This window comes from Ahaetulla prasina, chromosome 1 (assembly GCF_028640845.1).
Source record: "Ahaetulla prasina isolate Xishuangbanna chromosome 1, ASM2864084v1, whole genome shotgun sequence".
Lineage (NCBI taxonomy): Eukaryota > Metazoa > Chordata > Lepidosauria > Squamata > Colubridae > Ahaetulla > Ahaetulla prasina.
The window spans coordinates 361,954,865-361,982,470 of record NC_080539.1 but is presented as its reverse complement, the minus strand read 5'-3'; the positions used below and the strand labels follow the sequence as shown (position 1 = coordinate 361,982,470).

The following is a 27,606-nucleotide window of genomic DNA, read 5'->3' as shown; positions in this document are numbered from 1 at the left end:
GTTGTAAGTGCCAGGACCGGTCATAAATGGCTTTTCACAATGCCACTGTAACTTTGAATGGTCGCTAAACGAATGTAAGTTGTAAGTTGAAGACTAATTGTTGTTGTCAGTGACAACTTGCCTGTTGTCTCTTCCTCACAGCCAACCGGTGTTGACGGGAGGGCAGAGGTCGGCCCCGAGGCGCCTCACTTGTGGGGTGCCTCAGGGGTCGATTCTCTCGCCCCTCCTGTTCAACATCTATATGAAGCCGCTGGGTGAGATCATCAGTGGCTTGGTGGGCATGGCAGGGGAAGGATACTGTAAAATCTCCATTTCCTCCCAATCAGCTGGGACTTGGGAGGTGGAGAATAGATGGAGTCAGAATTTTACTACCGGTTCTGTGGGTGTGGCTTGGTGGGCGTGGCATAGCTTGGTGGGCGTGGCATAGCTTGGTGGGCGTGGCATAGCTTGGTGGGCGTGGCATAGCTTGGTGGGCGTGGCATAGCTTGGTGGGCGTGGCATAGCTTGGTGGGCGTGGCATAGCTTGGTGGGCGTGGCATAGCTTGGTGGGCGTGGCATAGCTTGGTGGGCGTGGCAGGAAGGATACTGTAAAATCTCCATTTCCTCCCAATCAGCTGGGACTTGGGAGGTGGAGAATAGATGGAGTCAGAATTTTACTACCGGTTCTCCAGAACTGGTCAGAACCTGCTGAAACCCACCTCTGATGCTATCCGTGATGGGTTTCAATTTTTACTACCGGTTCTCCGAACTACTCAAAATTTCTGCTACCGGTTCTCCAGAACTGGTCAGAACCTGCTGAAACCCACCTCTGATGCTATCCGGTGATGGGTTTCAATTTTTTTTACTACCGGTTCTGTGGGTGTGGCTTGGTGGGCGTGGCATAGCTTGGTGGGCGTGGCAGGGGAAGGATACTGTAAAATCTCCCTTCCCTCCCCACTCCAGGGGAAGGTTAGTGCAAAATCCCCATTTCCTCCCGATCAGCTGGGACTCAGGAGGCAGACAATAGATGGGGGTGGGGCCAGTCAGAGTTGGTATTTACCGGTTCTCCGAACTACTCAAAATTTCTGCTATCGGTTCTCCGAACTACTCAAAATTTCTGCTACCGGTTCTCCAGAACTGGTCAGAACCTGCTGAAACCCACCTCTGGCGTGCATGCGTGCAAGCCACACGTGTGAGCAAAATGGATGGAAGTCTGGGCGCATGCGCAAAAGGCACGCACTCACATTTTTGGTGCACGGTGAACAGGTGGTAAAATTATATGAAACCCACCTCTGCAATTCATCCTCTGTTCTTATTAGGTGGCCAAAGTATTTTAGATTCAGCTTCATTATCCGATGGGTGACTATAGAAATTAAATAAATGAAATGAAATGTGGAAATAGGCTGCAAGCTTTCACTGGAGAAAAGTTCTTGAATAATTAAGAATATGCTAAATGAAGCAAGAGCTTGGTTATTATTATTATTATTATTATTATTATTATTATTATTATTATTATTATTATTTTTTTCTTTTTTGCCGTCTGTGGAATTTCAACATAATCCTGTTCACAGACCTTTTCTATTGAATGCAAAAATTCCTAATCTTCCCTAGGTATCCCTCAACTTACAACCACAATTGGGACCAGGATTTCTGTTGCCAAGCAAGGTGGTTGTTCAGTGAGTCAATCCTGATGTTATGACCTTTTGTTGCCATGATTAAGCGAATTCCTTCAGTTGTTAAGTGAATCATGTGGTCATTAAGCAAATCAGGCTTCACCTATTGACTGCTTGTCCGAAGCTGGCTGTGAAGGTGGCAGATGGCGATCACATGACCCTGGGATACTGCAACCATCCTAAATATATGCCGGTTGCCAAGCCCTGAATAGTGATCTCATGACTGTGAGGATGCTGTAATGGTTGTAAGTGCCAGGACCGGTCATAAATGGCTTTTCACAATGCCACTGTAACTTTGAATGGTCGCTAAACGAATGTAAGTTGTAAGTTGAAGACTAATTGTTGTTGTCAGTGACAACTTGCCTGTTGTCTCTTCCTCACAGCCAACTAAAGTGTTGTCAGTCCTTGAAAACTAAATAAGGATAAATTGTTGTGCCTTCACTATGACTCCTCTTTGCAAAGTTTCGGTGTTGAGAAGGAAGTGGGAAAAGTGAAATTGTTGCTTAGCCCCGGGAAAGGAGAAAGGGTGAGGAAGTCTGCCTTCACCATGCTGTCTTTAAAAGGGTGACAGCCTGGATTTATAGCTGTACCCTACAACTAATAAGGAGCACTCCTGGAACCCTTCCTGTGACTCTTCTTGACCTGTCCTACCTTGAAGGGTTGATGCTATCCGGTGATGGGTTTCAATTTTTTTTACTACCGGTTCTCCGAACTACTCAAAATTTCTGCTATCGGTTCTCGAGTACTGGTCAGAACCTGCTGAAACCCACCTCTGATGCTATCCTATCAAGGGCATGATATCCTAAAAATATTGCTGCCTTTAGTTGTAAGGTACATTAAGAATAGTTATTTTATAGTAAAGAAAATGTATATTTGATTATTCATGTAATAACCGCAGCTAGAATTGTATTTGCACAAAATTGGAAAAATGAAGAGGAGAATATGATAAGAAAAATATTAGAACATGCAGAAATGAATAGATTAACACTGGCCGTTAAAGAGAAAGAACAAACTGGTTATTATGCAATATGGGAAACATTTTATCGATGGTTAGAGGGCAAATATAAAAATTAGAAATAAAAGTAGTAAAATATAGACAATAGTTAATAGAGTTAATAGAGTTAAGCAAATTAAGATGAGGATGTAAAGTATTAGCTATTTAATGTATTGGTATTAAGTTAAGAATAAATTAAATAATGAATATGATTGTAAATTTTAACTGTTATTGCACAAACATTGGTACCCAGATGACACACTGTTTAATGGAAGATGGATTATTTGTACTAAAATAAAATTTTATATATATATATATATATATATATATATATATATATATATATATATATATATATATATATATATATATATATATATATATATATAAAGAATAGTTATCAACCTCTTGATTGTTTTCCTCACTTTCCCACAAGCTGGCAAGAATACATAGATTAATAGAGTTGGAAGGGACCTTCTAGGGCAGGGGTGTCCAAACTACGGCCCGCGGGCCAACTGCGGCCCGCGGGTCAGTTTTTATTGGCCCGCAGCAAATTCTCGGTGGACAGTGGGGTGCGGCCCCCGTCCTGGCCCCCAAGGAAGCCGCCGCTCGCCCGGTTGCAGATGCGGGGAGGCTCCGCTGAGGCTACCCCCGCCCACCCGGGGCTGCGGGCCGGCCATTCCGCCACTGGGCTGTAGGGGGCGCCTGGGACGCCCACGGCTCCAGCCCGGCCCACCAGACAGAGGAGGAGGCGGGCGGGTGGCAGAGCTTCAGGCGCTGCTCCGGGCGCCCTCGGCTCGCGGCGCCGCGCAGGTAGGCTCTCCGGGTGGGTCGGCAGAGCAGGGCTGGACGGGCGGGGGAGTGGAGCGGAGGAGGATGGGAGGGTTGAGCTGCTGAGTGGGCCCGCTGCGGGGCGGCCGAGGGTCCCGGCGGGAACGGGACGCTTCTGCCCCCCGGAGAACCTCTGGGTGGGGGCGGCGGGTTGTCCCTCTCCAGCCACCGCCTCCCCGGCGATGCAGCTCAGTTGGTGGGAATCCTCGGCGCCTGGTGAGGCGCAGCTGAGTTGGGGCCTTGTCCGGGAAGCTGAGTGACCAAGGAGGCTCTGGGAGAGAGCAAGAGACCCACCCACCCACCCCCGCAGTGTTGCCACAGCTGGGGAAGATGGCAACATCCTGGGATGCCGGGATGCCCAAGGGGATGAAGCCCTTCCTCGAAAGAGTCTTTTGGGCCCAAGGCAGCTTGGCGGCTGGTGGCCCCTGTGCCCCATGGGGCATTGCCAGAGTCGTTCCTCCAAGGGGCCAAAGCCTCCTGGCTGACCCACAAGGCCCTCGGAGGGAGAACAGCCGGCCTTCCTAGCACAGCGCTGCCTCTTCCCAAAAGGGAAGTTTTTGTTTGTTTGCCTTTGAAGGTGTCTCTCACCGCTTGGCTTGTTTCTGTTTCATTTGTCTGCCTCTGAGAAGGACTGGCTGGCTGCAAAACTCTTGTGGCTTGAGGCTATTGTGTGCACTCTGTACATGGGCCCCAGCTGCCCCTCGGAGCAGTTTCAAAGCCCTTTGGGGGCTCTGCTCCCAAACCTGTGCCCAAACCGAGGGACCCTTGGGGGCTTCTTTGCATGCTGCAGGATCTCCCAGCGTGACAGTTTTGCACCCTGCAGACTGATAGAAAGCAGCTGGGACTCCTGGCGGAAAGAAGAAGACCGCATCGAGAAACAGGTGAGGCGGCGAGGGCGAACAGCGTTGGTGGGGAAGTGTGCAGAATGTCTCCAGACAAAAACTATATCGCACTTTGACCAGTCCTCACACTTATGACCGGTCATCATTTATGCCTGTTGCAGCATTTTGTGCATAGGGACTACTCAGAGGGCTGAAAAGTTATTTTGACCTGTCCTCACACTTTTGACTGGTCCTCACACCTACAACTATCTTTATATTTTGCACCCTATCTTGTAACCGTGGTGAAGAGAAGCAGTTGTGAAATGAGTGATATGGTTGTTAAAAATGCTGCAATGGGCATAAATGTGAGGATGGTCATAAGTGTGAGGACTGGTCAAAATTACAACCCTCTGAGTAGTTTCTATGCCCATAGCCACATCCACTCAGTCACATGAGGAGTTAGCCACGCCCACCAGTCACATGACCACCAAGCCACACCCCAAAATAAGCCACGCCCACAGAACTGGTACAAAAATATTTAGCCCTCCCCCGTGGCCTGGGCCTTTGCTTATTTTTCTGTATTTGGCCCTCACTCAAAAAACTTTGGACACCCCTGTTCTAGGGCATCTAGTCCAACCCCTCCCCCCCTCCCAAGCAGGAGACCCTACACCATCCCCGACAAAATGGCAGTCCAATCTCCCCTTGAAAGCCACCAGTGATGAAGCTCCCACAACTTCCGAAGGCAACTTCTGTTCCACTGGTTGATTGTTCTCATTGTTAGAAATGATCCACCAGATGCATTTATTAACATGAGAAGGGCATGAAGGAGAAAGCAACCTTTTGACCTAGAGTGTCCCAAAGGTGCTTTTTCAAAAGGCAACTGGGCTTTGTTTTTCGTTGAAGATGTTTTGCTTCTCATTCTAAGAAGCTTCTTCAGTTCTGACTGAATGGTGGAGGATGGAAGGATTTATATTCTTTGCAGTCATCTGGTCATTAGCACTCATTCTGAGGGTCGTTGAGATCTCTTGGAGGTTTATCTTTGCCCTCAGGATCGTCTGAATAGTGCAAGTGGGTGTGGAGCCTTCTTGGAACTTCTAAAAGGATTGTGTTCTAAACAGGAGATTGGTGATGTCATATCTCTCCCTCTCTGTTGAGAGAGGGCTGTTCCGTCTTAATGTAGATGGCCTCTTTGACCCCTCTTTCAAACCAGTGGTCTTCTCTGTCCAGAATGTGGACTTTGTCGTCTTTAAAAGAGTGACCTTTGTCTTTCAAATACAGATGGACAACTGAGTTTTGTCCTAATGGGTTTGTTTCAGTGGTGAAATGTAAAATTTGTTACTATCGGTTCTGTGGGGGTGGCTTGGTGGGGGTGGTAATGTGACTGGGTGGGGGTGGCCAACTTTTTTTTTTTTTACTTTTAAAAGCTTCAGCCGAAGAGGTTGTAAAAAAATACTTTTAAAAGGCTCCTCTGATGATCCCAGCTGAGTTGCCTGATCGTTAGAGGCTTTTTGTTTCTTTTAAAAGCATTTTTTTGCCTTTAAAAGAAAAAAAAAGCCTCTGACGATCAGGCAACTCAGCTGGGATAGTCAGAGTAGCCTTTTAAAAGCATTTTTTACAACCTCTTCAGCTGAAGAGGTTGTAGAAAATGCTTTTAAAAGCCTCTGACAATCCCAGCTGAGCCGCGCCATCATCAGAGCCTTTTTTTAACTTTTAAAAGCATTTTTTCAGCCGAAGAAAAAATGCTTTTAAAAGTAAAAAAAAAAACCTCTGATGTTTGCGCGGCTCAGCTGGGCGGGGGGGGAGCAGGGATTTTTGCTATCAGTTCTCCAAACCACCCACCACGATCGCTACCCGGATCGGACAATTCGGTCCGAACTGGGAGCAATTCACCCCTGGTTTGTTCTCCTATATAGTGCCATGTGCTTGTGAAATGGTTGTTTTGTTTCTCCAATGTACAGATCTGTACATAACATAACATAACATAACATCAGAGTTGGAAGGGACCTTGGAGGCCTTCTAGTCCAACCCCCTGCCCAGGCAGGAAACCCTACACCATCTCAGTCAGATGGTTATCCAACATTTTCTTAAAAATTTCCAGTGTTGGAGCATTCACAACTTCTGAAGGCAAGTCGTTCCACTTATTAATTGTTCTAACTGTCAGGAAATTTCTCCTTAGTTCTAAGTTGCTTCTTTCTTTGATCAGTTTCCACCCATTGCTTCTTGTTCTACCCTCAGGTGCTTTGGAGAACAGCCCGACTCCCTCTTCTTTGTGGCAGCCCCTGAGATATTGGAACACAGCTATCATGTCTCCCCTAGTCCTTCTTTTTGTTAAACTAGACATGCCCAGTTCCTGCAACCGTTCTTCATATGTTTTATCCTCCAGTCCCCTAATCATCTTTGTTGCTCTTCTCTGCACTCTTTCTAGAGTCTCAACATCTTTTTTACATCGTGGCGACCAAAACTGGATGCAATATTCCAAGTGTGGCCTTACCAAGGCATTATAAAGTGGTACTAGCACTTCACGTGATCTTGATTCTATCCCTCTGTTTATGCAGCCCAGAACTGTGTTGGCTTTTTTAACATGCCTTACTGCATTGTACTCCATATATCACATTTCTCAGTTTGTGTCTGGTCTTTTATCCTTGGGGTGGAACAAGCTTCTGCCTTAGCGTATTTTGGGGTTTAAAGTGTGTATGTATATTGTGTTGGTTGAAAATCTTCCTGAGCTTTTCAGCTATTCCTACAACATATGGAATGACAATGTTTCTTGTTCTCTTCTTTGTCTCTTATGAAGGAGCTCTTGCTGGAGTTTTTTTTTGGGGGGGGGGATTTGATGAAGGCCCAGTTGGGATAGCCACAAGTTAAGTTCTGAGGGCTTCCTTAACGTGTTTTAGTTATTTTTCTTTTCCATTTTTGCTGGTAGGCAAACTTTCAGCCCAATAGCATAGGGTTATGATCACTCCCATTTTGTGTTTCAGTGGGCAGTGAGATTCAAAATGTACTATACTTTTCAGAATATAAGACACACTTTCCCCCCCCTCCCCCGCCAAAAGCGGGTGGAACTGTCGGTGCATCTTATACACCAAATACAGCCATTTTTGGCTTTCCTAAATCCCGCCCCACACATCCAGTTTTTGCCAAAAATGGGCCCATTTTTCACAAAAACGGGATGCACAGAGGGTTTGGGAAGCCTGCAGAGTGCTCCTGGGGGCCGGGGAGGGCAAAACCAGATGTGCGGAAGCCAAAAACTTCTTTTTTTCTTGTTTTCCTCTTCGAAATCTTGGTGCGTCTTATACTCTGGTGCATCTTATAGTCCAAAAAATACAGTAGATATTGATCTGCATGTGTAGGCTTTCTGTAAACATCAGTCTTAAGGCTTCTGTCTTCAACAGGGCTGATACCAGCTGATAGTCAGGTTGCTTGTGAAGATAGTTTAGCCATTCCTAAACCCAAGTTCAAAAGCACCCCAACATATTGTGCATAATACAACAGCCAAAGAGAGTTGTTGACTTTCTGTCTCCCATTTCATCACCAAAGCCACTGTCCCCCCTCTCACCTGCTGATCCAGATCTCTGCCAAAAACAGAGACAAACTCCTCACAAGGCCAAAGCCAAAACGGTCCTCAAGCACACACAATGTGGGGAAATAAAGGAAAGGGGGCATGCCAACCTCAGCCTAAAGCAACCAATAGGGTTTACCCTAGGAATCACCTGACCATGCCAGCCAGCTAATAGGATAAAACCGTTGGAAGGGACCTTGGAGATCTTCTAGTCCAACTCCCTGCTTAGGCAGGAAACCCTACACCACTTCAGACAAATGGTTGTCTAATCTCTTCTTTAAAATTTCCAGTGTTTAAGCATTCACAACTTCTGCAGGCAAGTTGTTCCACTGATTAATTGTTCCAACTGTCGGGAAATTTCTCCTTAGTTCTAAGTTGCTTCTCTCCTTGATTAGTTTCCACCCATTCCTTCTCGTCCTACCTTCAGGTGCTTTGGAGAAGAGGTTGACTCCCTCTTCTTTGTGGCAACCCTAACCCTAACCCTAACCCCTGAGATATTGGAACATTGCTATCATATCTCCCTTAGTCCTTTTCATTAAACTAGACAGACCCAGTTCCTGCAACCGTTCTTCATATGTTTTAACCTCCAGTCCCCTAATCATCTTTGTTGCTTTTCTCTGCACTCTTTCTAGAGTTTCCACGTCTTTTTTACATCGTGGCATCCAAAATTGGATGCAGTATTCCAAGTGTGGCCTTACCAAGGCATTATAGAATGGTATTAACACTTTATATATCTAATGGCTTTTGAGATGTAGGAAATGCCATATTAGTATAAAAGAGGAAAAACTTTTGCTCTAAGGGCAGCCTCTCTGTGGGTGAGGACTGGAAGAAGATGATCTTATGAGGACACAGCACAAAAATAAAAAGGTAGCCAGGATGTGTTTCAATCATAGCTAAGCGCAAGTGAGGAATGGCTCTGAGTTGCATATCAGTATTTATATTACAGATGGTCCTTGACTTATGACTGTAAGCCTGGAATTTCTGTTAGAAGTCCTGATGATTGTAAGTCAAGGTCTCACGTGACTGACTCAATTTTTTTGTAGCGGTTATTAAAGGAACACCATAACTGTAAAGTGAACATGGTGGTTGTAAAGTGAGTTAATTCATGCCTATGGGTGTTTTTTGATGGCCAGAAACTGTCAAAAAAAGTAAATTATAAACATGTGACCATGGAATGTTGCAGCTGGTTGTAAAAGGTAGCTGGGTACCAAGTGCTCAAAATGTAGTCATATACATAATCATGTGACTATATGGCAGAGGAGGGGTTTCCAACGTCTGAACTCCAGAACTGGGTCATAAGTACCTTTAGGGAAATCCATTGTAACTTCTGGCGATTGAGCGAGGACCAGAGGTGGGTTTCAGCAGGTTCTGACCAGTTCTGGTAGCAGAAATTTTGAGTAGTTCGGAGAACCGGTAGTAAAAATTCTGATTGGCCCCGCCCACATCTATTCTCTGCTTCCCAAGTCCCAGCTGATCAGGGAGAAATGGGGATTTTGCAGTAACCTTCCCCTAAAGTGGGGTGGGAGTGGAGATTTTACAGTATCCTTCCCCTGCCACGCCCACCAAGCCACGCCCACCAAGCCATGCCACACCCACAGAACCGGTAGTAATAAAAATTCAAGCCCACCACTGGCGAGGACTACCTGTATTTCAGATTCACTTGAAATTTAGATTATATGGGTGAAGATAGACATAGATGACAGCCAGCTTTGTGAAATGGTTAGTGTCAGGCCTGGAAGCCATCTTTTGCAGTGGATCTTCAGGCCTGCCACATTTACTGCTATGGGAAACTGGGAGGGGGGGATTGTTTGGAGCATGGGTGATAGATAGTCATAATAACATTCCTTTCTCATAGAGTCAAGGACATCTTGCCCTGCATCTGGAGGGGTGTGGCTGGGAGGCACCTGCAGTTGGGACGGTGCTCTGATTGCACCATATGATAGACTTATGGGTGCTGGACAGGGACTTGGACTTTCCTTTGGGTGGGGATAACCTGGAAACTTTCAGATTCGGGTTTTCCCAGATGTGCCAATATGACATCTCTAATAAAATGGAACTTTGAGGAACTTCAAGCCTCGGAATCTTCTTTGGTTGGGGGTGTTACTTGGAACCCTGACAGTTAGAGACATTAGGTTAGAAAACAGGAGACTGTGAGTTCTAGCTCTAATATAGTCTCGAAACCAGATGGGTGACTTCAGGCCTATCATTCTCAGCTGTAGGAAAAAGGAAGGAATAACAACCCACTTCCAAAAACATTGCAAATAAAATTGCATAATTTGTCATTTCATTTCTGGGAGTCAAAATTGACTGGAAAGAACTTGTATAAAGATATAGAGACATATATTTTAATGAAAAGAAGGACTAAGGGAGACATGATAGCAGTGTTCCAATATCTCAGGGGCTGCCACAAAGAAGAGGGAGTCAAACTATTCTCCAAAGCACCTGAGGGCAGGATAAGAAGCAATGGGTGGAAACTAATCAAGGAGAGAAGCATCTTAGAACTAAGGAGAAATTTCCTGACAGTTAGAACAATTAATAAGTGGAACGACTTGCCTACAGAAGTTGTGAATGCTCCAACACTGGAAATTTTTAAGAAGATGTTGGATAACCATTTGTCTGAAATGGTGTAGGGTTTCCTGCCTGGGCAGGGGGTTGGACTAGAAGACCTCCAAAGTCTCTTCCAACTCTGTTGCTGTTGTTGTTCCAACTCTGTTGTTGTTGTTGTTGTTGTTGTTATACATCTTTGGAGGCTGGGATGTGTTAAGTTGGTGAAGAGAGAAATGGGAGAATCCAACGATTACTTCTAACATATTTCTTTAGATTGCAGTAGTCAATGATTTAAACCTACCGGTAACTCTGAAAGACCTTTGATCTGGGGTATCTGATAGCAGTGCTTTGGTTTTAATGACACTAAGCAGCTTAGTTCTTGAAAGGCCATCCCCTGACTCAGTCCATCATCTTAGCTTCTGCAAGAACTATTTGAATGTTGTGAAAGACGAATAGAAAATTGCTCCATTATTATTCAAGTGTTTAGAAGAGTATTGCTTAACTTCAATGATTTTAAGATGTGTGAACTTCAGCTCCCAGACTTCTGCCACCAGAATTCTGGAAGTTGAAGTCCACATATCTTTTTTTTTTTTTTTTTTTTATTATTCAAAAAGTTTTACAAAATTTTTCCCCTTTCCCCCTCCTCCCCTCCCTTCGCAACCCCTCCCCGACTTCCCGGAACGAGCACAAGGTATAGTTAAAAGTAAAACAAACATATGCTAAAAGTTTTCGTCCCAACTTAATTATACCCTACAATCATCAATTCCTAACTTCCCCAAAAGCAATCAAAATAATACATCATAATCATTCAAAACAGTCTGATAACTCTTAGTCTGATATCTACGTTGAATATAGTCAATCCATTTTTTCCATTCCTTTAAGTATCTTTCTTGCGTATTGTCTTTCAAAAAGGCTGATATCTTCGCCATCTCAGCCAAATTGGCAACTTTCAATATCCATTCTTGTATTGTTGGTACTTCTTTTTTCTTCCAATATTGTCCTATTAGTAATCTTGCTGCAGTTATTAGATTTAAAATCAATTTAGTCTCAATTACTGTACAATCCGTAATAATTCCCAACAAGAAAAATTGCGGCAGGAACTTTATCTTCTTTTTCAGAACATTTTGTAAAATCCACCAAATTTTTATCCAAAAGGCCTTTATGTCCTTACAAGTCCACCAAATGTGAAAATATGTAGCGTCATCACAATTACATCTCCAACATTTTGCTTGCATTTCTGGATACATACACGATAATTTTTTAGGATCTAGATGCCATCTATAAAACATTTTATAAAAATTTTCCTCAGATTCTGTGCCTGCGTGAATTTAACATTTCTAACCCAAATTCTTTCCCACGTTTCCAATAATATTGGCTCCTGAAAATTTTGTGCCCACTTTATCATACAGTCCTTTACCAAGTCCCTTTCAGAATCTATTTCAAGTAACACATTATACAATCTCTTTATATGCTCCTGAGACTGATTTCTAATTTGCTTTACCAAATTTCCCTCGTTCTGCTCTATACCAATTTTTTGATCTCCCTTCCATCTAGCATGTAATTGCTCATATTGAAACCAAGTATAATTTTTCCCTTCCTCTCTTAATACTTGCAGAGATTTTAACTGCAAATTACCTCTTTCAGTATACAAAAGATCTTTATATGTAATCATTTCCTGCTTCTGTTCTATGTTTATATTTTCTACTGTATGTCTAGGACATGCCCATATAGGAACCTTATAATTTAGTTTATAAGAGTATTTTTCCAAACACGCAGAAGGGCATTTCTTAGCACATGATTTTTAAAGGCCTTATCCACTTTTTGTCATAAATTAAATATGCATGCCATCCATATAACAAATCATAACCTTCTATATTCAAAATTCTGTCCTCTGTTAAATTAAACCAATCACTTATTGCAGAGAGAGCAGCTGCTTCATAATATAATTTAAAATTAGGCATTTTAAACCTCCCTTTCCGAGAATCTTGAATTATTTTCATTTTAACCCTAGCTTTTTTACCTTCCCATATAAATTTGTTAATTCCCTTCTGCCATTACTCAAGATTCTTATCTTTCTTAATTATTGGTATCATCTGAAAGAGGAATAAAAATCTAGGTAAAACATTCATTTTAATAGCAGCAATTCTCCCAGCAAAGATAATTGCAATTTTTCCAAACAATCAGCTCCTTCTGAACTTTTTGCCATAAAACCTCATAGTTATTCTTATACAGTTTCACATTTGATGACGTAATATAAACCGCTAAATACTTAACCTTCTTTACAATTTCAAATCCTGTTACTTCCTCTAGTTTTTCTTTCTGTTGTCTGGCCATATTTTTATTATCACTTTTGTCTTTTCTGATTTACCTTAAACCCTGAGACATTCCCATATTGATCAATTATTTCCAACAAAGATTTACTAGAATTTATAGGGTTTGTTAAAGTAATCACCAAATCATCTGCAAAAGCTCTTAACTTATATTCATACTGTCTAACTCTAATTCCTCTATCTCCTTTACTTCTCGTATTTTATCCAATAATGGTTCTAGAGTTAAAATAAACAATAATGGTGATAAAGGACATCCCTGTCTTGTTCCTTTCGCAATCTTAAAAGGTTCTGTTAAGCTACCATTGATTATAATCTGTGCTGTTTGCTCTCCATAAATTGCCCTAATTATTCTTAAAAAACCATCTCCAAATTGCATCTTTTCTATTAATTTAAATAAAAAATCCCAATGCAATCGATCAAAAGCTTTCTCTGCATCGAGAAAAATAAATGCTGCTGGAATAAAATTTTTCTTTTCTAAGTACTCCAGTAAATTAACAATCTGCCTAACATTATTCCTCATCTGTCTCCCTTTTATAAATCCAGATTGATCATTATGAATTCTTCGCTGCAGAATCAACATTAATCTATTAGCTATTATTTTAACAAAAATCTTATAATCATTATTTAAAAGTGAGATTGGCCTATAGTTCCCAGGTTTAGAACAATCCTGTTCCTCTTTTGGTATCAATGAAATAAAAGAGGTTCTCCATGAGGGGAATTCTCCTAGTTGTATCTGATTAAATAATTCCTTAAGTGGACCTAACATCTCATCCTGTAAATTCCTATAATAACTAACTGTAAGCCCATCCGTACCAGGAGTTTTCCCATTTTAATTGTTTAATTACCAAAATAATTTCTTCCGAGGTTATAGGCCGATTCAATTCATCCGTTTGTTCTAAAGTTAAATTTTTAACCTTATATTCCTTCAAATAATTATCAATATCCCTATTCAATATATTATCTTTAAGATATAAATTTGTATAATATTCTAAAAAAGCTTTTTTAATTTTATCCTGTTGATATCTCTCTTTACCTTTGTATTCTATTTTTTCTATAGTACGTTGTTTTTGTCTTTTCCTTAAAGTGTATGCTAACCACCTACCAGGTCTATTTGCGTTACAAAAAGTATTATATTTGGCATATTGTATATTTGTTGCCACCTGATCAGCCATTATCATATTAAATTGGTTCTGTAGTAACTTTATTGCATCTTTAAGTTTTTGATCATGTGGATTATGTATTAATAATTGTTGTTTCTTATAAATTTCCTCTTCTAAATACCTACGCTGTCTTTGTTGCTTATTTCTCTGTCTATTATTAAGATATATTAATACACCTCTCATAAAAGCTTTACTGGAGTCCCAAACCATTTCTATCGATGTTTCATTATTCAAATTATAATCAAAAAATTCTTTCATCTGCTTTTTACATTGATTTACATTATCCTGATATCTAAACAAATTTTCATTTAATCTCCAAGTTCTTCTACCCTCTTTTCCATATTGCAATTCCATCCAAACAGGACTATGATCAGACAAACATCTTGGAAATATCTTAGTTTTCTTCACCCTAAAAAGCAAATCATTAGAAATTAAAATAAAATCAATACGTGAGAAGGATTGATGCCTATCAGAGAAAAAGTATAGTCTCTTTCCTCCAAATTCCAGTCTCCATACATCTCTTAACTCAAAATCTTCTATCATATCAAAAAGGATTTAGGCAGCTTTGCATGTGCAGGTATCTTCTTGGAAGAAGTTCTCTTGTCCTTTCGTGTATCTATTACTCCATTCCAATCTCCCAATATAATACACGATTTATAATCCCATAGATCAACTTATCATATAACATTCTATAAAATTTTTCTTGTTGCTGGTTGGGTGCATATATACCAAGCAAGAGAGTCCTTTTGTTTCTATTGTAAGTTCAATAGCAATATATCTTCCATAAATATCTGCCTCTATTAACTTGGCTGGTATATCTTTTCTCAAATAAACCACTATGCCATGTTTTTCTCCAAAGCTGAAGCAACAAAATGTTTACCTAACTTTGAGTTTATTAGGTACTTTTGATCTGATAATTTAATATGCTTTCTTGTAAGCAAATAACATCATTTTAAATTGTTTCAAATAATGAAATATTTTTCTTCTCTTCTGAGCTGAGTTCAAACCATTGACATTCCAAGTCAAGATTTTATTTGCCATTACTGGGCTGCTGAAGCCTTTGGGCAATCAACTGAAGATCGTCCTCCCGTATCTTCGGCCGTGCTCCTCCCACCGCTTCTGTAGCAGAGTCCTGAACTTTACTTTGAGTTTGTTGCTCCTTTTCTTTACGCTTAAGGGCTCCCCTCGTCAGTCTTTGTTCTTGTGGTTGTTCCTCTGATGGTAACATCACTGGAATCACCTCAGCTTCCACACCCATTTGAGTCTCTTGAATTCTTTTTTCTATTATTTCTATTTCAAATTTCAGCACTGTAGAAAGAAAATCTTTGGCCTTAAGCACTGTGTCAATACGATATCTTCTTCCCTGATAATACACTGTCAAACCAACTGGAACCTCCCATCTAAATTGAATCTGGTATTTCTTAAGTTCTTGTGTAAAAAATGTAAAGTCTTTTCTATCCCTTAACATCTTGGGAGGGATCTCTTTCAAAACCTTCAACTCCTGTTCCCTATTTTCAAGTTTTTCTGAAAAGCAACTTGCAAAATTTGATTCCTCACTGTTCTTTTCAAAAATAAACCACAATGTCTCTAGGAAGTTTCTTTTGCCTAGCAATCCAAGAATTAACTCTATAAAATTTTGTCAATTTGATAAGCAACCTCTTGTGGATCAAGTTCAATAAATTCAGCCAGAGCTTCTGATAAAATTTTTTTTAAATCTTCCCCTTTGTCTTCATTCAAACCTCTAATTCTCAGAGCTCCTTCCATCATTCTATACTGCATCACCACCACTTGATCTTCATTTTTATCCAATTTGATTTGCATTCCCCCCATTCTATTTTCTATTTGTTGATTTGACTGAACAATTTCTTGCACCTCCTCCTCCACCACCTCCAGTCTTTTTGCCAAACCTTGAAAAGCCATTAAGATATCTTCTCTTATTTTTTATTATTCTCTTTATTTCTTCTCTTATTTTCTCATTATTATCCATAATCTCCTTAAACCTTTCTTCAGACACTTTCCTTGCTCTTTAATCAGATCTTCTAAAGCTGGTTCAGAACCCTTCTGCCCCCAGTCTTAGGTGGTTTAGTAGCCATTTCCGTTTTAAAATTCACAAAATATAAGTCTAGAAACTTCTCTTCTCCCCTTTAAATATAGGAGAGCTCAGTTCACTTCATTAAAATCCACACATAACATTTCTTATCTTCTTAGTTGCACAGACTGTTTAAAATTCCATTCGTCATTTTCACTCCCGTTCAGGCGCCATCTTAGAGTCAATTAGAACAAAGGAAAAAAAAAATTCTCTTTTTTAGAAAGTAGAAGTCAGGAAATCAAAAATACTTGCAATCCAATAATCGTCCGCTTGCACTCATTCCGTCTGCTTAAAGAGATCCATAAAGATAAGACAATTAGCAGAGATGGGCACCTTCTTCTTTTCCTGCTTTTGCAGACACGCACTGAAGTCGGAGATGGCAGAAATATTTATGGGACCCATCGACCCTTCGAAGCTCTGCTTAATTAAAACAAAGCCTCTGGGGAGGTCTACCAACATTCCTGCGCTCTTATCTTTCCTCTTTCATCCAGAGAAAAAGATTAAAGCCGGCTTTTCCTGGCTTTTACGATGTTCAGTGCGGAGCCCCTTTAATTAGGGCTCAGCGAAGAGGTGGAGCCACCCGGAAGTCGAAGTCCACATATCTTAAGTCACTGAGGTTAAGAAACATTGGTCTAGAGCAGTGATGGCTAACCTTTCCGAAGTGTGCACATGGGCGCGCACCCACCCGAACCCCCAAAGCCCAATGCATGTGTGGCCCCTGTGCATGCGCCCCACCCCCTTGTACATGCACATGTGGGCCCCTGCATGCACCCTGCACATGCACACCCCCTGCATGTGCCCCGCCCCCACACATGCGCCCCACCCCCACACATGTGCACACACACCCCGCACACACTCCATCCCCTGTGCATGCGCGATAGAGACCCGAAGACCAGCTTGCGGTGGGAGGCACACATGCATGCACAGCGGAGCTGAACTGGGGCAACGGCTTACGTGCCATCAGAGAGGGCGCTGCATGCCACCTCTGGCACACGTGCTATTGGTTCGCCATCATGGGTCTAGAGAGAGACACCCATATGTGCTCCTGGACATCATGAGAAACATATAGAAAGAGGAAGACACTAATATGAAGACAGTGTCAGTGTGTGTGTTTAGAGCTGTGCATATGCACCATAACTGTTTGGAAAACCTATAAACGACTTATGCAAAACTATATAAGAGAGTGATGATGGTTTGTACCGATTCTGAGTCATTCAAGAGTGTGGGAATTCAGCAATTGAGGGCAAGTGAGGAAATATACGCCTTCTCCCTCATTATTTGCCTCGGGCTTCATCACAGTGCTGCAAACAATGTCATTCATGGCTCAGAAGTAGGTTAATGTTGTTCTAGGAGCGAGGAAAATGGATTTAGTCCAATTTTCCGGCCACACCGGAAATATGATTTGCAAAGAATAATGAGAATAGTAATGGAGTTCTTCTAAACCAGACTTCTCCCATCTGGTGCTTTCCAGACGTGCTGGGAATACAAGGTCCAGCCTGCCCAACTATTTGGGATGTGGGAGCTATAGTCCAAGTTGGTGGGGGGGCATGTTGATTCATTGAGCTTGTCAGCTGGAAAGCTGACAGCCCAAGTTTGAGACCCAAGCAACACACAATGGTGTGAGCTCTTGTTACCTGCCCCAGCTCCTGCCCATTTAGCATTTTGAAAGCAAGCAAATGCATGTAGATAAATAGGTACCACTTCAGTTGGAAGGTAACAGCATTGACTGCACCTCGGCATATAGTCATGCTGGTCACATGTCCACGGAAATGGCTTTGGATAACACTGGCCCTTGGCTAAGAAATAAATGAATACCACCCACTAGAGTCAGACACAACTGAACAGGGGCAACATTTATCTTTACCTTTACAATCACAAGTACAGCTGGAAAAGTAAAAAAATATATTTACTAGGAATAGCTATGGCCTGTTTCCTCGCCAGATGAAAGTTTAATTTTTGAGATACAATACTGCCAAACTCCGAGATTTGTGATATTAAGGGAAGTGCCATACATGTCATTGTGGATTTGCTCACCTGGTACTTTTTCTTTTCTTTTTTTTTATTTAAATTTTTATACCGCCCTTCTCCCGAAGGACTCAGGGCGGTGTACAGCCAAAGATAAAAACAGCAAGTATACAAAGTTAAAATATCAATTTAAAATACCTATTCCACAATGGCCGAATTAAAACCGTCAAATTGACCTAACCTAAAATACCCCATATAAAATTACAAAGAATTAAAACTTTAAAATTTAGAATTTAAGAAATCAGTCCAATCCCGCTTGAATAAATAAATGAGTTTTTAATTCCCGGCGAAAGGCCCGAAGGTCAGATATTTGGCGCAAACTGGGGGGAAGTCGTTCCAGAGCGTAGGTGCTCCAACAGAGAAGGCCCTCCCCCTAGGGGCCGCCAGCCGGCATTGCTTGGCGGACGGCACCCTGAGGAGACCCTCTCTGTGAGAGTGTACGGGTCGATGGGAGGCATAAGGTAACAGCAGGCGGTCCCGTAAGTACCCGGGCCCTAAGCCATGGAGCGCTTTAAAAGTGGTAACCAAAACCTTGAAGCGCACCCGAAAGACCACAGGTAGCCAGTGCAAACTGCGCAGGAGCGGTGTTACCCGGGAGCAACGAGGAGCTCCCTCTATCACCCGCGCAACTGCATTTTGGACTAACTGGAGTCTCCGAGTGCACTTCAGGGGTAGCCCCATGTAGAGAGCATTGCAATAATCTTTGATACTTGCATATTTAAAAACTACTAAAGAAAACCTGAAAGCCATCCAATAATGCTTCCTGCAGTTTTCAGAGATAACCCTCCTCATATCTGGAGCATGTGGGAAAATGAAGAGGAGCAGCAGGTACATCTGGGGGAGGGTGTGTTAAAATTTGCAAAATGGCAGGGGCAGCGTGATGGTTGAAACATCTATTTCAATGCCATGTCCAACATCTTGCAGATTTTGACACACATACACTAAAGTGACCAGATTTCAGCGATGGCAAAGCGGGACACCATTGACCGGGGGAGGGGGGGGCTGTGCATGCGCGCTGAGTCTCGCCACCTGGCTGAAGGAGGAGGAGCGGCTGCTGCTTCTCGGCTCTTCCAGGCAGGCTCGGCTCTCCTCGGCTCTCCTCTTGGCTCTTCCAGGCAGCGGGCGATCTCGTGCCCCCTTCTCTGCCACTTCCCCTTCTCCGCCTCCTCCTCCTGCTCTTGCGTTGCCGCCTCCCATTTTCAGAATGGGAGTGGGGAAAAAAATCGGGACTTTTTTGAAATGCCGCGGGACGCGGGACAAATTATTAAAAAGCGGGACTGTCCCACCAAAAGCGGGACGTCTGGTCACTATAATATACACACACCTCTTGGGGAACAACAATGCTGCTGTTGGAGATCCAGCATTACTCTATGGGTACAGTTCCAGGGGTGGGCTGCTGGGGATTCGCAGGGGTTCAGGAGAATCTCTAGCTAAGATTCTGTGCAGTTCAGAGAACCCCCAAACCCCACTCCTAGCTAGCCTCACCCACCCCTCCCGTCCCATGCCAGGAGTCCCCACGGCCCACGCGGCCCATTTTGGATGCAGGTAAGTGCAGGCTGCATGCAGAGGCTCAGGGTGGGAGAAAACTGGCCCTACTGGAAGTTCGGGAAGGAGGAAAAGGGCCCGTTTCTGGCCTCCAGAGGGCCTTCGGAGCCTGGAGAGGCTATTTTCACCCTCCTGGAGGCTCGAGGAAAGCCTCCAGAGCCGGGGTGGGCAAAAAGCCCCTCCCCACCGTGGTGGGAGGCCAACTAGGTCATGCCTACCATGGCCACACCCACCCAGCAACCAGGGAGAGAACCCCTTGCTAAAATTTTTGAAGCCCACCCCTGTGCAGTTCTCCCTCCTGTCTCTAATGGTTGCTTAAAGTAGACATTAGTCTGGTTTCAGACAACATACAGCTAACAACAAGCTATGGTTAAAAACTATGGCTAATGCAATTATTTTTAACCGCAATGGAATTCATGGCCTGGTTTGCATGACATCCTAGACCTAGCCATGGAACATCTTAAGAGGTTAGGCAAATCAGGCTGTGCAGATTTTATTCATTTTGGGCTGAGCACTAACTGCTTTCTTTTCTCTTCATTTTTCCAGTCAAAAAAGCCAAGTTTGATGGCCCACAAGGTGAGTTCCCACCTTTTCTCTTTTTTCTATGGGGAAATAAGACAAACTTAGGATTTCAAGTTCTTTCTAGTGTCCCACTGGTCCAAACAATAAAGTATTTAATATTCAATAACTAATGGGCTTCCACAAAGCATCTGAAGGCAGAAGAAGCAATGGATGGAAACTAATTAAGGAGAGAACCAACTTAGAACTAAGGAGAAATTTCCTAATAGTTAGAACAATGAAACGGGAACGACTTGCCTCCAGAAGTTGTGGATGCTCCAACTCTGGAGGTTTTTAAGAAGAGACTGGACAGCCATTTCTTTGAAATGATAAAGGGTTTCCTGTTTGAGCAGGGGGTTGGATTAGAAGACCTCCAAGGTCCCTTCCAACTCTGTTATTCCATTATTCTGTTAATTATGCAATGTGTTTATTATACAAGTAGTCCTTGACTTACAACCACAACAGGGATCAGAATTTTCAATGCTAAGGCAGTTGCTAAGTGAGTTTCTTGATATGGTTAGTTAGCCAAATCACTGCTGTTGTTAAGTGAATCATGCAGTTATTAAGCGAACCCAGCTTCCCGCATTGACATTGTTTTTCAGAAGCCAGCTAGGAAGGTTTCAAATGGCAATCACATGACCCCGGGATGTTGCAACCATTGTAAATACATGCCTGTTGCCAAGTGCCCAAATTTTGACCACCATGTGGGGATGCTGTGATAGTCATATTTGTGAAGACCAGACATAAGTAACTTCTCAGTTCCATCATAATTTCAAATGGTCACTTAACAAATGGTTGTATGTTAAGGACTATGTCAGCTTTGGAAGCTTCCCCGCTGCCATTTTCTCATGTGTGGGAAAGTAGGAGGGGGGGAGTTAGTAGAGGGGCCCATTAGACACAATAACATTCTTCCTGTCGGTCAAGGTCAGGCCGGTCCTGCATCTGGAGAAGGAGTGGTCGGAGTGATGTCTCGAGATTGGACGGTTGGCGATTGGAGCATGTGATCGGCAGAGGAATTAGGGGTTGGGTTTGAAGTTTTGATTTCCTAAGGGAAAACCCGGATCTCTCAGATTCGGATTTTCCCAAATGTGCCCGTTTACCTATCCTAGCAAAAAAACTTTGAAAGATGCCTGCTTTGGAGTTTTTACTTGGGGAGGGGGTTTTCTGGAACGCTGACAGACTACCTGTAGTTAGAACTCCCCTATAATCAATACAATCTCAGGGCAGTGCATAGGATAGAAATGATCCTACAATCTGATTGATATATCGCACAACATCATGTAGAACTTCTTCAAAATGCAATGGCAAATTAATACCATGTGGCATTCATGGTGCACGAAGCATTCATCTAAACATAACATTGTTAAATGTGGGAGAAGTAGGAGGTGTTTGAATGATCACGAATTTTTGACATTTTTCTGAAACAATTGCTAGTTTCAGTACAGGCATGTGTTTAAGACCATTAATTGTCTGTGGATGTGCAGATTGCTACCTAACTGAAATTTAAACATTAACAGTGTGTTGCCCTTCATTTCATTCCACCATTCTTGTGTACTGAAATAACTTCAGAACATGACCAGCTTACAGTATAAATGTCCTGCCCACACATTTCTTATCCTCAAGAGAGCTCAGAAGTCACAATTCTAGTAACATCTCAGTAATGAACCCTTCAATTGCAGACCCTTTTGTTAACTGTCCTCAGGGAATCTTATTTCTAGATGACCTACTTAATGACATATGAACAGTCAGCCAAAGAACTGTAAAACAGGTGGGAGAATATCTCTAATATTGAGAAGAAATAGCTAAAATGGTTAGAGAAAGAAAACAAAACTTTTAGAAGGCAGCTCTTACCTTGGATTGGGGAGCAAACCCAGCAAAGGGATTAACCAAAGGGATTAACCTTGGGCCTCTGGTGGCTCAACAGACTAATGCAGTCTGTTATTAACAGCAGCTGCTTGCAATTACTGCAGGTTCAAGTCCCACCAGGCCCAAGGTTGACTCAGCCTTCCATCCTTTATAAGGTAGGTAAAATGAGGACCAGTTTGTTGGGGGCAATAAGTTGACTTTGTATATAATATACAAATGGATGAAGGCTATTGCCTGACATAGTGTAAGCCGCCCTGAGTCTTCGGAGAAGGGCGGGATATAAATGCAAATAAATAAAAATAATTTTTTTAAAAAAACCAGATTAAACACAATCAGCCAGCCCTTGAAAACTCAAGGAATCATTAGTGAGATGTTGCTAGAAATGTGGCTTCTAAGCACTCCTGTGGATAAGAAATGACTGAATGGGACATTAACATGTAACCTGGGTATGTTCTGCAGTTATGTCAATGTACAAGAATCAGCAGAAAAATGTACCTGCATAAAATCTGATATGCTGACAGCCAAGACTTAATTTGTCTGAGTAACAAGATGGAGAAATAAGGAAAGTGCTATCCTTAGTTATTAAAATAAGACCAATTAAAGAATGCAATTGGTGGATTCCTTTGGCTTAGAGACTCTTTTTATGGAGCATCATGTGCTGGTAGGAGATCAACTCTTAATTTCTTGAGGCTGAACAAGTGTTGGTAGGAGCTTGGAATGGCTGATTTAGCCAACTGCCAAGTTGCCCAGCTAAAAAGTGGCAAGCACAATATTCATTCCTATAACATGACAGATTATTGCTAAACACGGGTCTAGTGCTCTTTTGAAAAAGTGCTAAACAGCCCAGCTGTTCAAGCACAGACTAGCATAACTTCTGCAGGTGTGGAAGAAGGGTGAAAGGTGGAGCAAGAGAGAAGTACTGACAGTGAGTATCTTCTGAGTTTTGTCCTCAATGACAACTACTCTGAGTAAATGGCAAGCCTGGCACTGAGTAGCTATGACTGGCAGCATCCAATTGGAGATAACCAATTGGATGAAGGCAAACTGGCACACACAAATCCAGAGTAATAAAAATAGTAAAAAAAAAATACAGCCTTGAGAACACCTTTGTTGCGAAACCGATGACAACTACTCATTGATGACAGAACCAGCAACACAGAGCTAATTTGAATTCTATGCAGTACAGACTAGTGAGGTGAGGAAAAACTAAGTAGGGAAGTGTGTATTTCAGTACTGCATTTTTATTTGTTAGATTGTGCTAAAGAACTACAAAATGATATGATTTAGAAAACAAATAAGTATGGAAAAAATTGGAATAACACCTGGGTCCTGCAGAGGAGTTACATGAAAGAAGACAAGGACTGGAAAGGAGAAAGAAAGGTTTTTTTTCCACATCCTTTTTGCCCCAATTGGGATTATTTTTTGAACAAAACATATACCAAATTTGGATTAAATATAGTCATAAAGCTATCAAAATAATTATTAAATATTCATTCCATGCCCAGCTACCTTGGTCAGCAGTCACTGAGGAACATGAGTGAGGAAGTACTCTTGTTTGTTGTTATGATCCCCTTGTAGTCTTCGCATCAAACATCAAGTTGGCCATTTCAGGAAGTACGTTTTAAAGTGCTGTGATTTAAAGGGAAAAGGGAAGAGTAAAAGAGAGGAAGTACTCAGAATTCATAAGCATTTTGAAAACCAGATATTGAATGGGGACAGTGTAATATTCTGATAAAGTGGGCTAACCCCAGAATTTTCCAAGTGCTTTCCTTCAATGCTGCGAATTGTGACACCCCATTTATATTCTCTTTGTTTTGCTTTCTCTCTGGTAGAAAAATTCAACACATACGTGACCCTCAAAGTTCAGAATGTAAAGAGCACGACAATTGCAGTGCGAGGGAACCTTCCCTGCTGGGAACAAGATTTTATGTTGTAAGTTGGGGTGGGAAATGGTTTTACCTCCTCAAATTTCGGTGGTGGGATAAATGCAGACAACGATGTGAAACTGCTATGTAGGCCAGTAATATATGCCATTTACAGGACTTGTTTGGAGGCTCATAGTGTTCAATTTTATTACAAAATTCAATTGTATTGGGTGGTTGCATATTTAAAATGTATAGTTAAATGAATCTAGGATTAAATCCACTTTAATTTAGGCTCCCACATAACACCCATCCTGCGCAGACGGCACTGGCTGCCTGTTGTCTTCCGGGTGCGCTTCAAGGTATTGGTGACCACCTTTAAAGCGCTCCATGGCTTAGGACTGGGTTACTTACGGGACCGTCTGCTGCCATCTTCTATCTCCCAGCGACCTGTGCGTTCTCACAGAGAGGGACTCCTTAGGGTGCCGTCAGCCAAGCAATGTCGGCTGGCGGCTCCCAGGGGAAGGGCCTTCTGTGTGGGGGCTCCCACCCTGTGGAACGAACTTCCCCCTGGACTTCGACAATTACCTGACCTTCGGACCTTTTGCCGCGAACTTAAGACTTATTTATTCCGTCTTGCTGGACTGGCTTGATTTTTTAAAAAAAAATTTAGATGATTTTATGGGTTTGTAATCTTTATTAATTTTAAAGGGTTGATCGTATTTTAATATTCGGCCAAATTGAATAAGTTTTTAATGTTTGTTTTTAATACTGTATGTGTTGTTGTTGTATTTTATTCTGGCTTATTATTATTATTATTATTATTATTATTATTATTATTATTATTATTATTATTATTATTATTATTATTATTTAGATCTGGTACTAGAAATGTTGTACGGGTGGGCTTGGTGTTAATTGCATTGAAAATGGAACCAAGGTGTGCCAAAGGACACTATTTACCTAATGAAGGTAAATAGTGCAGGGAATTGGACAAGAAGACCTCCGAGATCCCTTCCAATTCTGTTATTCTGTTATACCAAGACAGTATATCTCAAAATCATAGTTACTTTTGAGAAAGCCCTATTCCCAAGATTCAACCAATCTGACCAATCTCAGACGCTAAGAGCAGGATCAGTCATTCTTTCAGTAGTCTGGGTACCCAAAATATGGAGGGCTAAGGCTGTGCAATCCTTTGGATTTAATTTTGAAAAGGGAGGTTGGGAAGTTCAGGGCAGCAGTTAGCTGCAAATCTTCGAAACAGCCTCATTTTTTCTTGGAATCAAGTAGCAGCTGTAAAGGCCAGCCATGCAATCCAGGGAAAAGATATGGCTGTGTTAAAGAGCAGTAGTTCTGTGCCACATTTGTGCTGATGTGCACCTCTGAGCAACTTTTGGGAACTAAATCCAAAGCAATGTCCTGTGAATATTAAGAGCCAAGTTCATCATTTTCAATTTCAGTTCTTTCTTTAATTCTTATCAGGTGACACTTTTGGTTAAGGAAATGCTTGTTCTAGCAGTTAGACCAGGATTCTCCAATATGATTAACTATTGATTAAAGATGTATTTATTAAACTATTTTTATATAGTAAATGCCTGGGGGTTGAGGAACAATCTGAAATTCACATGAGAGGGGTTGATCAGCTGAAGAGTTTGGGAACACCTGAATTAGAATCAGGGTGGGAGATAGGGGGGAAATGGAGTGAGTGGATATCAGCTCTGGGGAAGGTCGCTCTAGCCCAGTCTAAAAGATGTATCTCTCTCTTGCAGTGAAATTAATCGACTAGACCTCGGGTTGACAGTGGAAGTGTGGAACAAAGGTCTTATCTGGGACACCATGGTGGGCACGGTTTGGATCCCCTTAAGCACAATCCGCCAATCAAACGAGGTGCGTATAGAGCCAAATCTCTGGAGATATGCTTGCTCTTTTGAGGAGATTTGAGCCCCCTCCCCAACAGAAGATGCTTGGATTTTATAGAAAAGTTAACAATGCAATGATAGTGAATGGCTTTCTTCCTCTCCAGGCTTCCTCAAGCTTGTGCCTTCTAGATGTGTGGGACTGTAGTAGTTTCCAGAATCTTCTGGCTATCTTTTTATCCTCATCTTGAAAAGGGTATTGCCAACAGAACAGAGATGTCCCATCGGATCCAGGAGGCTTCTTCTTTAGGAAAGATAAAAGCATTTGTTGAGGAGACAAAGACAATTGGGTAGTCCTCCTTCCCTCCTTCCCTCCTTCCCTCCATCCTTCCCTTCCTCTTTCTTTTCTTTTCTTTTCTTTTCTTTTCTTAACTTTTTTTTTTTGCAATTGCTAGACTATCAGGAAGGAGAAGGGTATCATTGTTTTGGAGACATGATGGTTTCGTGTTACTACCAGTATTTATTGGATGGGCCAAGTACAGTTGAAGGAGAAAAGGCAAAGAAGATGCTATTGAACTCTTCCCAGAAACATAGCAAGCACGTTGGATAAGAAGATGCAAGATTAGACTGATCAAAGCACAATCTCTCTCTTTCCTTGTTCTTCTCCTAGGATGGCCCAGGAGAGTGGCTAACTCTTGATTCTCACGTCATCATGACAGATAATGAGATCTCTGGGACCAAAGACCCCACTTTCCACCGTATCCTCTTGGACACCCGCTTTGAACTCCCACTTGGTAGGTTATGTTGTAAAAATGGGGATCTGTGGTGTGAGAATGCAATTTTTTCCCAGCATACAAAGAATAAGATTTTTTAATGCAAACAGTGTTTATAAATACATAACCCATGCATATTTCAGATGTGAGAATTTTAGGGGGCAAAATATATCCCAATTTTGGTTGGCTTATCTACAAGTGGTGCATTTTCCACAATATTTTGATTAAAAATTCAAGTGCGATTGGACACACAAGGAATTTGTCTTCGGTGTATAAGCTTTCAGTGATAGATCAGCTCTATCAGCTCTATCTATAGATAGGGTTATCTGTGAGTATATATAGTATTCAGCTTACAAATGTTTGCTTTTCCTGTTGCAAAATTTTAGATGGAGAAGAAATATGCATTAAATCAATGCAATTTCTGTTTTTTCTGGTATTGATTGTTGCTTCAAAGGTCTCCTGATTCTTAGTTCACTAATAGCATGGGAGGCAGCAAAGCTCATCCACATGTCTTTGGGCACCTATCAGTTGATTGCCTCTCCTGTCATGTGATTTAGTCGGACACTTGGTAACTAGTTCATATTTATGATAGTGGCAGGATCCCAGGGGGTCATGTGATCCCCTTTGGTGACCTTCTGAGAAGCAAAATCAATGGGGAAGCCAGATTGACTGAAAAAAACGTGTTACTAATTTAACAACTGCAGGGATTCACTTAACAAATGTGGCAAGAAAAGTCATAAAATGGAGCAAAACTCACTTAACAAGTTTCTCACTTAGCAACATAAATTCTGCGCTCAATTGTGGTTGTAAGTCGAGGACCTGTGGTATAACCAAGAACCATGTTCCTGTTACACCATCAGAGCCCCAGGCCCAGAGATAGAGCTGATCTATCACTGAAAGCTTATACACCGAAGACAAATTCCTTGTGTGTCCAATCGCACTTGGCCAATAAAGAATTCTATTCTATTCTATTCTATTCTATTCTATTCTATTCTATTCTATTCTATTCTATTCTATTCTATTCTATCTTCTCTTCTCTTCTATTTTTTCTTCTCTTTTCTTTTCTTCTCTTCTATTTTTTTCTTCTCTTCTCTTCTCTTCTTTTCTTCTATTTTTTCTTCTCTTCTCTTCTCTTCTC

At 41.9% G+C, this 27,606-nt stretch overlaps 1 protein-coding gene across 1 annotated transcript in view; it reads left to right on the top strand.

The window, feature by feature from the left end:
- The window catches only part of UNC13A (unc-13 homolog A), a 264,443-nt gene that overhangs the window by 98,593 nt on the left and 138,244 nt on the right, over positions 1 to 27,606 (top strand). Inside the window, exons 2-5 of the mRNA XM_058163052.1 lie at positions 20,100 to 20,129; positions 23,810 to 23,909; positions 25,609 to 25,726; positions 26,366 to 26,489. Of these exons, the coding sequence (XP_058019035.1) occupies positions 20,100 to 20,129; positions 23,810 to 23,909; positions 25,609 to 25,726; positions 26,366 to 26,489 (372 nt within the window). The remainder of the gene's footprint in view (positions 1 to 20,099; positions 20,130 to 23,809; positions 23,910 to 25,608; positions 25,727 to 26,365; positions 26,490 to 27,606) is intronic.